Genomic DNA, 12,911 nt, shown 5'->3' with positions numbered 1-12,911 from the left:
GCTATGGAAACATTATTTCCAAAGATCTTTCCTTTTACTCCAAAAAGTGTTAGGTTGATGTTTTTTTTTCTTTGGTTTTTCTTTTTTTGTTGTAATTTAAAAATGTTATTTCGAGCCTAATACCGTTGTAACAAATACATCATAATTGATAGTGTATTTTATTTGTTTTGATTATATTTTGGCGCTCTCACGAATCACTACAAGTCTGATAGGCACTTTTTTGGGGGACTCAAAGGCATACTATTTTTTAATGGAGGACATAACTTTTCATATTCGGTTTGTTCTATGTTTGTTTTTTTTTTTCTACAGGATGCTGAGAAAGAAAAAGCTAAGATTGAAGACAGGTATAGAAGGTATGTATTAGTGACAAACTCCACGTCAACTCGTTTATCAAAAAGTTTGTTTCTCTACCATTTCTTGTCATGGCAAGTATTTTTAATTTATTACCATATAGTCAAATCTATGAGATTCACAATGCATCTTGTATTTAGATGAACTTAAAAAATATATATTACAATTTTAAAAAATGATAATTGAAGTATAAAAAAACAAACAATATGTTACATAAATAGTAATTGATCACGTTCTTTGACAGGCTTCAAGAAACTCTGAAATCGTTACATCAAGATCTTAACACCACCAAGGTGGAGAAAGGAAAGGTAGGAAATTACCGGCTTCTTTTTAGAATTAAAAATATTTATTTTATTGTCATCAAGTCTGTATTATGGTTCTTGGAATAATAGTATTGGGGAATGAGTTGCTTATATATTATTGTCATAAAATTTCTTCTACAGTGCTCATAGTAATTCAGAAATGTGAGTGGAGCAGGCACTTATGTTGGTAACAACAAGAGATGAAGTGAGTAGGAAAGTGCCAGAAGACAATAGAGAATAATTTTTTTTCGCGGCGGTGATGGGGGTTTGAACCCGCGACCTTACTGGTACGACAACTCCGCCTGGCCGGTGAGAGCGCGACTCTACCCTATGAACTATCCACGACCGTGGTAATAGTGTTGGAGAATGAAATATAAATACATTATATGTCATCAAGTTTCCAATACAGTATTTAGAACAATAGTATTGGGAATGGAATAGTCAATATATTATTGTCATGAACTCAAAACAGTGCTGGACAATTTTTTTGGATCCTCGATGAAGAGATACGAGGTTTGTGTCAGTATGCCGAATAAAAAAAAACTTGAGCTTTTATATAGCGCGCAATGTCCACCAAAAAAAAATTGTTATATTGCCAAACAGGTGTCATGTCTCGTTCTACACGTTAAGTGTTACTGTTAGTCAGGGCCCCTTTGTAAAGCGCTTTGAGCACGTTAAGTGGGTAAAGCGCTATATAAAGCCCAATAAAATTTTTTTTTAACATGCTCAACGCGCTTTCCGAAGGGTTCCTGACCAACAGCAACACAAAATATGTAGAACGAGACATGACGCCTGTTAGGCGAGATTACAATTTTTCCTGAGACAACGGTCAGGTATTCATTTTATACCTGAGCACAGTGAGAGAATGTGAGTAAAGAGCCTTTTGCAAGGACTCAACTATGCGCCTATCGAGGCTCGAACCCAGGTCCTTCCGATCCGAAAGTGAGTGGCATACCACAAGACCACATAGCCGAATTTCTTATCTATAGAATTAAAAGTTTGCCACCTACATGTATATTTACTAAGTAGTGCAGATACCTTTTAATTAATCAAACGAAATGTTATTCAAAAGAGGTTACAACTAACACTACAAGTGTGTTTTTTTTCTTTAAAGAAGGCTAAAAAAAAAAAAACCCAACCCCCCCCCCCCCCAAAAAAAAAAAAAAAAAACCCCAAAAAAATACCCAAACAAAAAAAAAACAACAAAAAAAGAGAATAAAACAAAAAAGATTAGTTTAAATTGTTCCCATTTTGACGAACCTAAGATTTCTTGGCCATATTATGTGATCCATCGTTTCAAACTATCGATGTGATTTAGACGCTAACGACTGAATATGTAGCCTGAGATGTTTGTTTCGAGTTGTTGTACTGAGGACAATAGTTATTATAGTTTCTTAAAGAGCGAAAAACAAAAATTTATATTTCTGATAATTTTGACATCAAATTAACTTTTTGACAATAGGGTCACCTTTAGGTGTGCATATTTGCAGATCTGATAACCGAACGCAATTATGGACTTTGTTTATCATTGTTGTAATGGACAATATTTTGCCTCGGTTTAAGAGAACCTCCATTACAAAAATGAGCCCATAACAAAGTGGATTATCAGACCTGCAAATAAGTACAACTGGTTCACGATATATATATTATATATATATATATATATATATAATATATATATATATATATATAAAATATATATATATATGTGTGTGTGTGTGTGTGTGTGTGTGTATGTATATATATGTCACACTTATAGTTTTATATCATACCCTTTTATTTAGATTTAAAAAAATTATATCCATTTTCCAATAGAACCCCATCGTGTTTTTAACACACACACACACACACATACATACATAATACATACATACATACACACACACATATATATATATACACACACACACACACACACAGAAAGAGAGAGACACACAGAGAGAGGGGAGAGAGATAAAAAAAAAAAAAAAGAGAGAGAGAGAGAGAGAGAGAGAGAGAGAGAGAGAGAGAGAGAGAGAGAGAGAGAGAGAGAGAGAGAGAGAGAGAGAGAGAGAGAGAGTTTTAAGCTCCCAATTTCTATATCCGTGGTCGTAAAGTTAAAGAGTGCCAGGCAGCGTCGGTGCTCCAAGTCGTGTTTGATGCTAACCCGCTGGGAGTGTTATGGTTCCCTATTAACAAGCCTAATGACCCGAGCAGACAGTCTCTTCATAAATGGGACACTTGGACATCCTTATCGTACTTTGACAAAATCGCCTTTTTTATAATTTGGCCAGAAAACTTTTACTTCTTTTATCAATTTTCGATTTGATCTTCAACTAGCCATAGGTCCCTGGTTTTAGAATTTTCATAAAACTATTTATTTTATTGATCATCTTCCAATAAGGCAAAAAAAAAATTCAAAATAATTTCGATTACGTATTAATTTAATTTAATTCAATGTATCCATACATTTATACACACACACACACACCCACACACACACACACACACACACACACACACACACACACACAATCGCATAGACAGAATAGATATATTCATTACTCGTACATAGACATATATGTATTTGGTTTAAGAATTTATAACAAGTTTGGGGTCATTTTCATCGATTGATTGATGGATTAGACATTTTCTGGCCAAAATCTTAAAGGCGTTTTGTCGTTGTACGACAGACCCGTCCTGTTGCAGTGTTCAGCTCTAGATAGGCTTAAGAAGGGATATATGATTTAAATAAACTTTCTTCGACGTTGCCGCACAGTTTCCTAATATAGGAAGAATTAAGTAATCCCAAACGCCTTCTTCACATTCCAGTCTGTCTTGTCTTGAATGCCGCTCCCGTGGCGTGGAACCATCCCAATTGTATAACAAGGTGTTACTCTATTCAATCCTTATGATCTCCGACTTTTTGACACAGTTCATTTACGGGGGGTGGCGTGGGTTGGGGATAATAGGAGTAGTACAGGTATTTTATAACATTTGCTCATTGATGAAAGAAACAATTTATTTTATAGGCTTAGTTGGATTGCCCTCAATAGTAGAACTGGAATTTACTTAACTGAAATAATATGGGATTCTTGCACTCTAATGTTTTGATTATGTGCCCAATCATTGCACAAGTCCACGAGTCCCGTTCTTATGAGTACGCGATGGAAGTAAAGTTCAAATTAAAATTAAAAAAAAAAGATGCAATAATTCTTTTATACCCCCCCCCCCCCCAACGGTTTTGATATCGTTGTTCCTGATTGTGAGATATTTTAATAAAATGATTTAATAACACTACCTGTCATCTGCAATAACGATTGATAAACGTAGTGCTTAACAGTTTGACGTAAAACCATTTTATTTATTTTTTTTGCGTACATGTGATATCGTCAGTTACGCATAACTATTAATGGGAGCGAGTAGAGTAGATTACTTCAATTTTATGAACGGATTATCATCGACAGTCCTATTTGAAGTTGCTATCACGTAATCATTCTGAGAGTTCGTGAAATGTTTGAACAGTTTGTTATGTTTACAAAAACTCTTTGATGAAAATTGATAATCAAGTAAGATCTTGTTTTCAGACGCGTGGTGTGAGATATCCACGTTTTTACGACATCAAATTTTCTCCTTAATTATTTAAAATCGTCATTTCCTGGAAAGCTAAAGACAATTTAAAATTAATGGCTCTAAAGTACGGAATGTCAACGTGCGTAAAATGTTATATCGAAAATAAGTCTCTCTTTTAATTACACATTATTCCTAACAAACGCAAATAAAACATCTGTCTGGTAAGAAGACAGGTGATATTTAAAAAATCCTAGTAACTGGATCATTGAGATAAAGAACGGAAATGAATTAGAAGAAGAAAGATTGATTGACAGAGATCCCCCGATTTGGTGAGTGTGTGTATGTATGTGTGTGTGTATGTATATGTGTGTGTGAGTATGTTTGTGTTTGTGTGTGTGTGTGTGTGAGAGAGAGATAGATAGATAGATAGATAGATAGAAAGAGAGAGAGAGAGAGAGAGAGAGGGAGAGATAGATCGATAGCGAGAGAGAGAGAGAGAGAGAGGGAGAGAGAGATAGATCGATAGCGAGAGAGAGAGAGAGAGAGAGGTAGAGAGAGAGGGAGAGAGAGAGATAGATCGATAGCGAGAGAGAGATAGAGAGATAGATAGAGAGAGAGAGAGGGAGAGAGAGAGAGAGGGAGAGAGAGAGAGAGAGAGAGAGAGAGAGAGAGAGAGAGAGAGAGAGAGAGAGAGAACGTTGCCTATAAAACTGAAATTAAAGAACCAACAAAACTGTCTGTGGTCAATGGGAAAACATTGATATGTCAATTGCTTATAATTGGATGCCCGTTTGCATTCAGGACAACAAGAGGTCAGGTGTCCCCTCCCTATAGATAAGTTAACAACAATAATAATAATAGATGGCATTTATATAGCGCTTCCCCCCGTTGACACAGGCTCTAAGCGCTTGATATAATATTCTAAGGTAGATCCTTCAGTTCAAAGTGTACTGTGGCCTCTCTCGAGGAAGTAAATAGTACAAAACTAAATTTTTTACTTCGAGATTGAATGAAACTGTTACTGTGTTAGTGCTTTTTATCACAGCATTATACTCAAGGGGGCGAAGTGGCCGAGTGGTTAAGGCATTGCACTGTGACCCGAAAGGCTCCGCTTCAGACACTTTCATTGTTTTCCTTGGGCAAGATTATTAACCCCCAATTTGTTCACTTGGACAACATGGGTAATTCCTGTGGATATCAGACATCTTGTTTGAAGAATTATCTATATTCCTTCGTGGAATGCCTGGGCGACAAATCTTATGATATCGTGGCAGAAGGGCAGAATTTTTATTTATTAAAAAAAAATTGTACTCAGATCAAGATTTAATAATCGTCGTCGTCGTCGTCGTCGTCGTCGTCGTCGGCAACAAAAGGCAATTGCCTGCATGTTTCAACATCGTTGTAAATGTCTTGTTGTTTTTTTTAATTCAAACCCACGTTATTGTTTTGACTTGAATTATTGATGTGATCCATGACTCAACAATTTGCTAATTCGGCTTTAGGCATCGTTATTTTATTATTGTAAAAAAGATATATTTTTTTGAAGTAACGGATATATTATCTATATCGCCGTACTCTGGAAAAACCTATGTTTCAAAATTTAGCCAGAAAACTCGTCCTTCAAATATCGATCGATTTAAATGCCTCTCGTTTTGGCAAAAACTCTTCAAACCTGGGACTTGGCGGTAATGGCGTAGTCTTCATCGCACACAAATAAAACACAAAAACAAACATAAACGAAAACAACAACAACAAAACAACAGATTAATATAGCGTCCTCACATCCTAAATGTTCAATGTCCATGTTAACTTGGAAGTCCTTGTAAAGCGCCCTGAGTACATTGCGTCGATATTGCGCTATTAAAAAAAGGCTCGTTTTTTTAGATCATTATTGTAGTGACGTAAAAACGTAGATATTTAGGTCCTTTCTAAAGATATATTTATCTTTCCACGCGTAACGTCACATTTTACGTATAGTTTGCCAATGAACCAGGATAAGTATCAAATTATTACGCATTTCCGAATTTTTCCTTAACATGGAGACGTCACTCATTTTTAATTTATCATTGCTATGACCCAAAGGGTCCGTTTGAAATAAGTGTTTGCCGCTGTCTAAAACAATAAACAAGAGGAGATGACGAAATAAAATTATGGTAATGATGATCCTGCTTGTATACCTGACATTATACTTAGCGATTTATTTGTCACCTAAAGGGATATATATATATATATTTATATATTAACATAGAGACACGATTATTTAGTTATAAAACCACATAAAATTTGGAGTTTAGGTCGTCGCGGTCCTTTTTATTTTTATTATTATATAAAGCTTAACACGTGTATGTCCGTTATTTATAGTCCAGCAATTTGATTCTGTTATGGGGATTTATACAAAAGTCCTGGTAGATGTAATCCGCAGTTACACCCCGAGTGTAATGATTTATCTACCCACAAGACAAGCGGCCTTTTTCTAGAAGTTTAGATTATCAATAATATATTTAGAGAAATAAGAGAGCGACTTGACAAACTTCTAGAAATAACGGTAATTCTAGCTTGACCAATGGCCGGTGTGGAAGACTTGAGACCTGAAAGAATTAGCGCATACAATGTCCGGTGATTAGGGCCTACTGTGAGGGGATCCCCACCGCAAACTGACCGGGATGGTGTCACCTTGTCAAGGACGGTAATCTAACTCTAGGAAAAAGAGTTAGCGATGGATAATCACCCTTTGTCTCGGGATTAGCCCACGATGGAGAGGATAAACCGACAGGGACGTTTTGGTACTGGCTAGGGAATGGACACCGGTCACGTATTGGTGGTATGGCCCCTACCAACTGCGAGACAATAATAAATAAAATGAAGCTTTTGTAATGGAATATCATGAGGCGATAGAGAGGGTTTATGGGAAAGACGTGTACACTGCCATGCACGGACGAGTTGCTTTTCACATTTTGGAGAAAAAAAGACCAAAAAAAAAAAAAAAAGAAAAAAAAAAAGAAAAAAGAAAAACGGAAAAACAAACAAAACATAACAAAACAAAAACAAACAAAAAAATAATAAAAACAAACAAACAAACAAACGCCCCCCCCTCCCCCCCCCAAAAAAAACAACCCCCAAACAAACAACAAAACAAACAAAAAACAAAAACAGAAAAAAACCCAAATTAAAAAAAAACAAAAACAAAAACAAAAAAAAAACCCCAAAAAACAAAAAAAAAAAAACAAAAAAAAAAAAAAACAAACAAAACAAACAAACAAAACAACATAGAATTTTGTTAGAATGTTTTCAATATCAAGATTCGATCGATGTCCGAGACCGACATGTACTTCTTTGAAGGTCTTTTATCCCAAATTGATATGGGCCCATTATTGTCATGGAAGTACTCCCAAACCGACGTTAAATATTGTCCATTACAACAATGTTAGAGCATACCCATGATTAATCAGACCTTTTAATTTGTGCACGTAGCCCGGGATTCAGCGTGATATTATAAAATGGAGCAATTAATTAGGATGGCTACTTTATCGTAAACCACTGACTAAGGCTGAAATAACATTGTTTTACAATTGATTGAATGATTCCACTTAAATATCAAAAGATCACTATTAGACGATGTAAAAATACTATCTAGGCAGTCGGAGCATCAGACTTAAATGTTCATCCATCCAATATTGACAATTGACACCCATCTTCTTTTCTCATATTATACTTTCGGTAAACACAACAACCCATCAGGTATCAAGTTTTGAACAATATTGAGACCTTTAGAGACATTTAGAGATGCAACTGAGACATCAGGAAGGTATCAAAATATTTATTTTGGATGTGCTCATCGACAATAATGCTCTGAGTCAGTTAATCCGTATGAAGAAGAAGAGGAGGAGGAGAAGAAGAATATGAAGAATAAGAAGAAAATAATAATGATAATAATAATAATAATAATAATAATAATAATAATAATAATAATAATAATAATAATATAATAATAATTAATAATAATAATAATAATAATAATAATAATAATAATAATAATAATAATAATAATAATAATAATAATAATAATAATAATAAGAAGAAGAAGAAGAAGAAGAAGAAGAAGAAGAAGAAGAAGAAGAAGAAGAAGAAGAAGAAGGAGAAAAAGGAAGGAAGGAAGGAAAGACGGAAGGAAGAGGTATGACAGCCATAAGAAGATTGTGATTTTGGTGGAGAGAGAGAGAGAGAGAGAGAGAGAGAGAGAGAGAGAGAGAGAGAGAGAGAGAGAGAGAGAGAGAGAGAGAGAGAGAGAGAGAATAGAGAGATAGAATTGTCTATGGTCTTTAAAATTTGTATTTTTAATTCATTGATGCAAGCAAATGTTGTTTGTTTTTAATCTCGAAAAAAAGTTTGGATTCTTAAAAATGGTGTTAAACTTACCTAAGACGTAAACATACTACATTTAAATAAGGGGGTGGGGGGAGTTTTAACTGTTTTAGTTATTATTTTTCTTGCACTAGTAAAGACGAATGATAATAAAAACTACCGGTTTTTTTTTCATTTACGGGAAACAGAATTATGATATGAAGGTTGTGTGCATTTTATTATAATATTTTTTTTCTTCTATATAGCTTAATCGCATTTTTGTGCCGTTTATTGCTTTCCCCCCACCGTGAGACGAGAGTTCGTACCCATCGGAATTGTATTTTGTTGCTATTTCTGGACATCATTTCCATAAATGCCATCTAGCCTTTCTTGTTTTTTTTATTTTACCTGTTTTTTTGTTTGTTTTCGAACTTTTACTTTTTGTTTTCGTTTTTGTTGCTCGTTGTTTCATCACCATTTGTTTTCCAAACCGTTAGATCAAAATGACATTGGTTTTATTTCTATGTGTATATTGTAGGAGAAAACAAACATTTTTTTCATCCCTAGCCGTTGTGTCTGATATTATGGCACACGTTGATGGATGTATTCGTGTCGCTGTTGACGGCATTAGACAAGGATATCTTAGGTTTTGGCAGATGTTAGGCAGTTAACCTTTGAATCGAGTATTCCTAGCAATTTTCCATACTTTATAATATGCATGGAAAGCGATTAGCAGAAAAAATGGGGGGGAGGGGGGGGGGGGGGGGGGGGGGGGTGGAGAGAAAAATTGGTATATCCGCAGAGAGACGAAGTATAGGTTAGTTACCTGTTGGATAATATGCCACGAGAAATCATGACATTTGAGATTTTGATCACCGTGACATTTATAGGTAGATATATTATGTCTATGTACGATATATTGTCAGTCTCAGACACTTTTTGGGCAAACATATTATTTGAAAATAATAAAACATATCTAACTACTATGTGGGATAAAGATGAAAATGTTGTTTTTAAAAAAATGCTGTGACACGTAGTAATGAAAAATGCGGAGCTAATCATTAATAACAATGGTTGGTTTTAAGAAATTAGATTTCCGTTATCAGAGACATTTGTCTTTAGTGTTTATTTCAAGAGAATAATGAAGTAACTGATTCGGATTTAAGAATTTTAGACAAATTGGGAGTCCTTTTATCTATCGCTGTTCGAAGTAAAAGTTTTTAGGTTAAAAAATGTAATTAAAAAAACGAACCCCAACTAAAAAAACTTAAAAAACTCAAAAACAAACAAAAAAAAAAACCAAACAAAAAAAAAAAAAAACCAAAACAAATCCAAACAAACAAAAGCAACAACAACAACACCCCCCCCCCCCCCAAAAAAAAAAAAAAACAACAAAAAAAAAAAAAACAACAAACATACTCCAAACAAAACAAATAAACAAATTAAAAACAGACAAAAAACGTTTTGTTAGTGTTCAGAGACATATTTGCCAGGAATTGTTATTGGTTATTTTCAAATATGGTTTTATAGAAACGCTATGATAAAGCTCTTCTAGATGTGTGAAAGTAGACCACACGACACCAGATGAGAATGTTTATTGCTGTTACTCTCATACTACTACTCCTTTTCAGCACACGAGACTTTGACAAATCGAGAATTATTTCAATCCATCGATATTTGTGACTTACTGTATCAATCTGGTATTATGTCGGAATGAACGAGATCAATAAAATTGTGTTTTAAGTCAAAATGAGTAGCATCGGAATTAATTTATTTAACTTCATTTTAGATTTTATAATTTAAGATAAAAATACAATTTTAAGCCTATCCTCCCCACGACGTCATATCAATCAGTTCGAGCGAGTCGATTGGTCAGATTTGAAATATTCGTTTCTTGGCCGAAATTTTGAATTGTTGCTATGTCAGACCACGACAGCACGGTGATCACGATTTGGATAATCATAGCATTCTCTACTTTTGTTTCAACGCATCTATATACTGTACTCTTGCCTGTCCTCGAGCCCACCGTTCCATAACAGTGACTGCCAAGTATTCCCTCTTTGTCTCCTTTCTTTAATTCTATATCTCCGTTCATATCCTGGTCATTCCTGTCTATTCCCCGCCCCCACTTTTTTGTCACCCAATCTTTCGTATAACAGGTTACAAATCCATCACCTCGTTGTTTTATATATTATATATGCTTTTGAGAGAAAATTAGAAGAAAAGAAATGAACAGTTTTAAGATAAAGACTCTTTCAACAAATTCGAACCTTTCGTATTTTTACAGCGAGTTTATTATAGTAGATGGTTTTTTAGCGATATTTTCAGCAGTGAATGGATATTCACATCTTGGCATTTGGCTAATGTAGTTTTATAGGTACCAACCTTCATTGTATAAAGGCCATCAAACGACTCGGTGTGTGCACAATTGAAAATCATCTGATTACTTATCGTGTGGCATTAAGGTTGTGAAAGTGCAATGATTTCACCTCATATATATATATATATATATATATATAATATATATATATATATATATATATATATATATATATATATATATATATATATATATAATATGCGGCTTTGTGGTCTTCTTGCATGACACTCGCCTTCTGACCTTTAGGTCCCTGGTTCGATTATTGAGACCTTTATCACATTCACTTACTATACTCAACTATAATAATGACAAATGTAACAGCCTTTTGTCTGTGCAAAAAAAATGTTGCATGGCGTCTTACAGTCAACATGTCTCGGACTATGGGTTGCAATTCTATGCAAAACGCTTAGAGCATATTTAGTAGATGTTACACTATATATAAGCTCACATATAAATATTCTCATCTTGATTTACTCATATGCGTTTCAGAAAACTAACGGAATTCTTCGGGCCCCTTCTCCCAATGGTACCCCGAAGAAGAGGAACCACGTTCGCATCTCCTCTACCACGCCCACCAAAGAGTTTGACGCGGATGAACCCATCCTCACCACGTCTTGCCACACCCCTCCGCCAATGGCCTTGACTGATGACGAGTTCCGGTCAAGGTTCATGCCTCAAACCCCGCAGGATCTGAAGGCATGAATTCGCTTGTCTTAGTTGTCATCAAAATTACTTTTTTATCCTCAATTGTAATATTTTTGTACCTTTGATAAAGACTGAATATTGATTTGAAAAACAAACAAACAAGATTTCACAGAAAAACAAAACAAAACAAAGAACATGTTGGTGAAAATGTATGTTATTTATTTCCTGTCCTCATAAATTCATAAATGTAATGAATATTGATTTGGATAGTGCAAATCGTATCGAAACTGTATCAATATCAACAGGAGATAGATAGATAGATAGATAGATAGATAGAGAGAGAGAGAGAGAGAGAGAGAGAGAGAGAGAGAGAGAGAGAGAGAGAGAGAGAGAGAGAGTTACGTGATTAAATAATGTGAATACCGTGTTAATTTTAGCTTTCAATTTTAAAATAATCTTATTGTTGTTCAACTACATTTACATAACATATTACATGTATATATAAATATATTATATATATAATATATATATATATATATATATTATATATATATATATATATATATATTGTCCGTCTTCCTCCTGCTCTTCATTAATGGAAATTTTTAAGAATGACATTTGCCATAACCTTTGTGTGTTTTCAATACGATTCATGATTTTCTATGTTAGAATGCAATTTTGTTATTCATCATTATGAACATGAATTTTCATTAAGTATCTTATTATTTTTTGTTTTAATTTTTTACGGGTTTCAAATCATGATTGAGGACCTAAAAAAATGCTAAACATAGATCGTAAAAAATGTATATATTGCTCAGTGTACCTTTGACAAGTATATATTGAAGTTATATAAATGTCCTAATTAAAATGGACGTATGTTTCCGCCTTCATGTTTCTCGGTAAGTGATATGGCAACTTTCATAAGGAGTAATTTTTAATTTTAACAATTGCATTTTCAATGATAACATTCATGGATTTCATTTTGTTGTAGACATTCCTGATTGAGGAGTTTATTTACTTCTCGCAATTTTTCTGCTTTTTCAAATCATAATTTTTTTTAAAGCTGTGATTATTTCTTTGTCACAGGATTTTTCCAATGTTAAAATGACCTATTTGAACTTCCTTTTTGGTAATTTTAAAATACACCACACACACACACACACATACACACACACACACACACACACACATATATATATATATATATATATATATATATATATATATATATATATAAATTTTAGAGATTTAATCAAATTAATCGCTTTTATCCATTCTTGAATGCCGAGTAATTATTTATTGTTTAAATTATTTTCACTGCACGTATGTATTCACCAACA

At 34.0% G+C, this 12,911-nt stretch overlaps 1 protein-coding gene across 2 annotated transcripts in view; it reads left to right on the top strand.

Annotated features, from left to right (window-relative positions):
- LOC144962817 (centrosomal protein of 128 kDa-like) overlaps nt 1-11,969 on the top strand; it is a 62,632-nt gene extending 50,663 nt beyond the window's left edge. The window contains exons 25-27 of one of the 2 annotated variants that reach the window (XR_013643532.1): nt 310-353; nt 596-1,107; nt 1,437-1,865. Coding sequence is in view for 1 of the 2 variants with exons in the window: in XM_078896093.1 (XP_078752219.1) it covers nt 310-353; nt 596-659; nt 11,416-11,628 (321 nt within the window). In the remaining variant the exon portion in view is untranslated. Of the gene's footprint in view, nt 1-309; nt 354-595; nt 1,108-1,436; nt 1,866-11,415 lie in introns of those variants that run through there. The other variant, XM_078896093.1, reaches the window with a different exon arrangement.
- The last annotated feature ends 942 nt before the right edge of the window (nt 11,970-12,911 follow it).

The sequence above is a fragment of the Berghia stephanieae genome, chromosome 1 (genome assembly GCF_034508935.2).
Source record: "Berghia stephanieae isolate SIO BIC M18660-M18661 chromosome 1, UCSD_Bste_1.3, whole genome shotgun sequence".
NCBI classification, from domain to species: Eukaryota; Metazoa; Mollusca; class Gastropoda; order Nudibranchia; family Aeolidiidae; genus Berghia; species Berghia stephanieae.
Note: the sequence above shows the minus strand (reverse complement) of the source record. Positions and strands in the feature narration are given on the sequence as shown.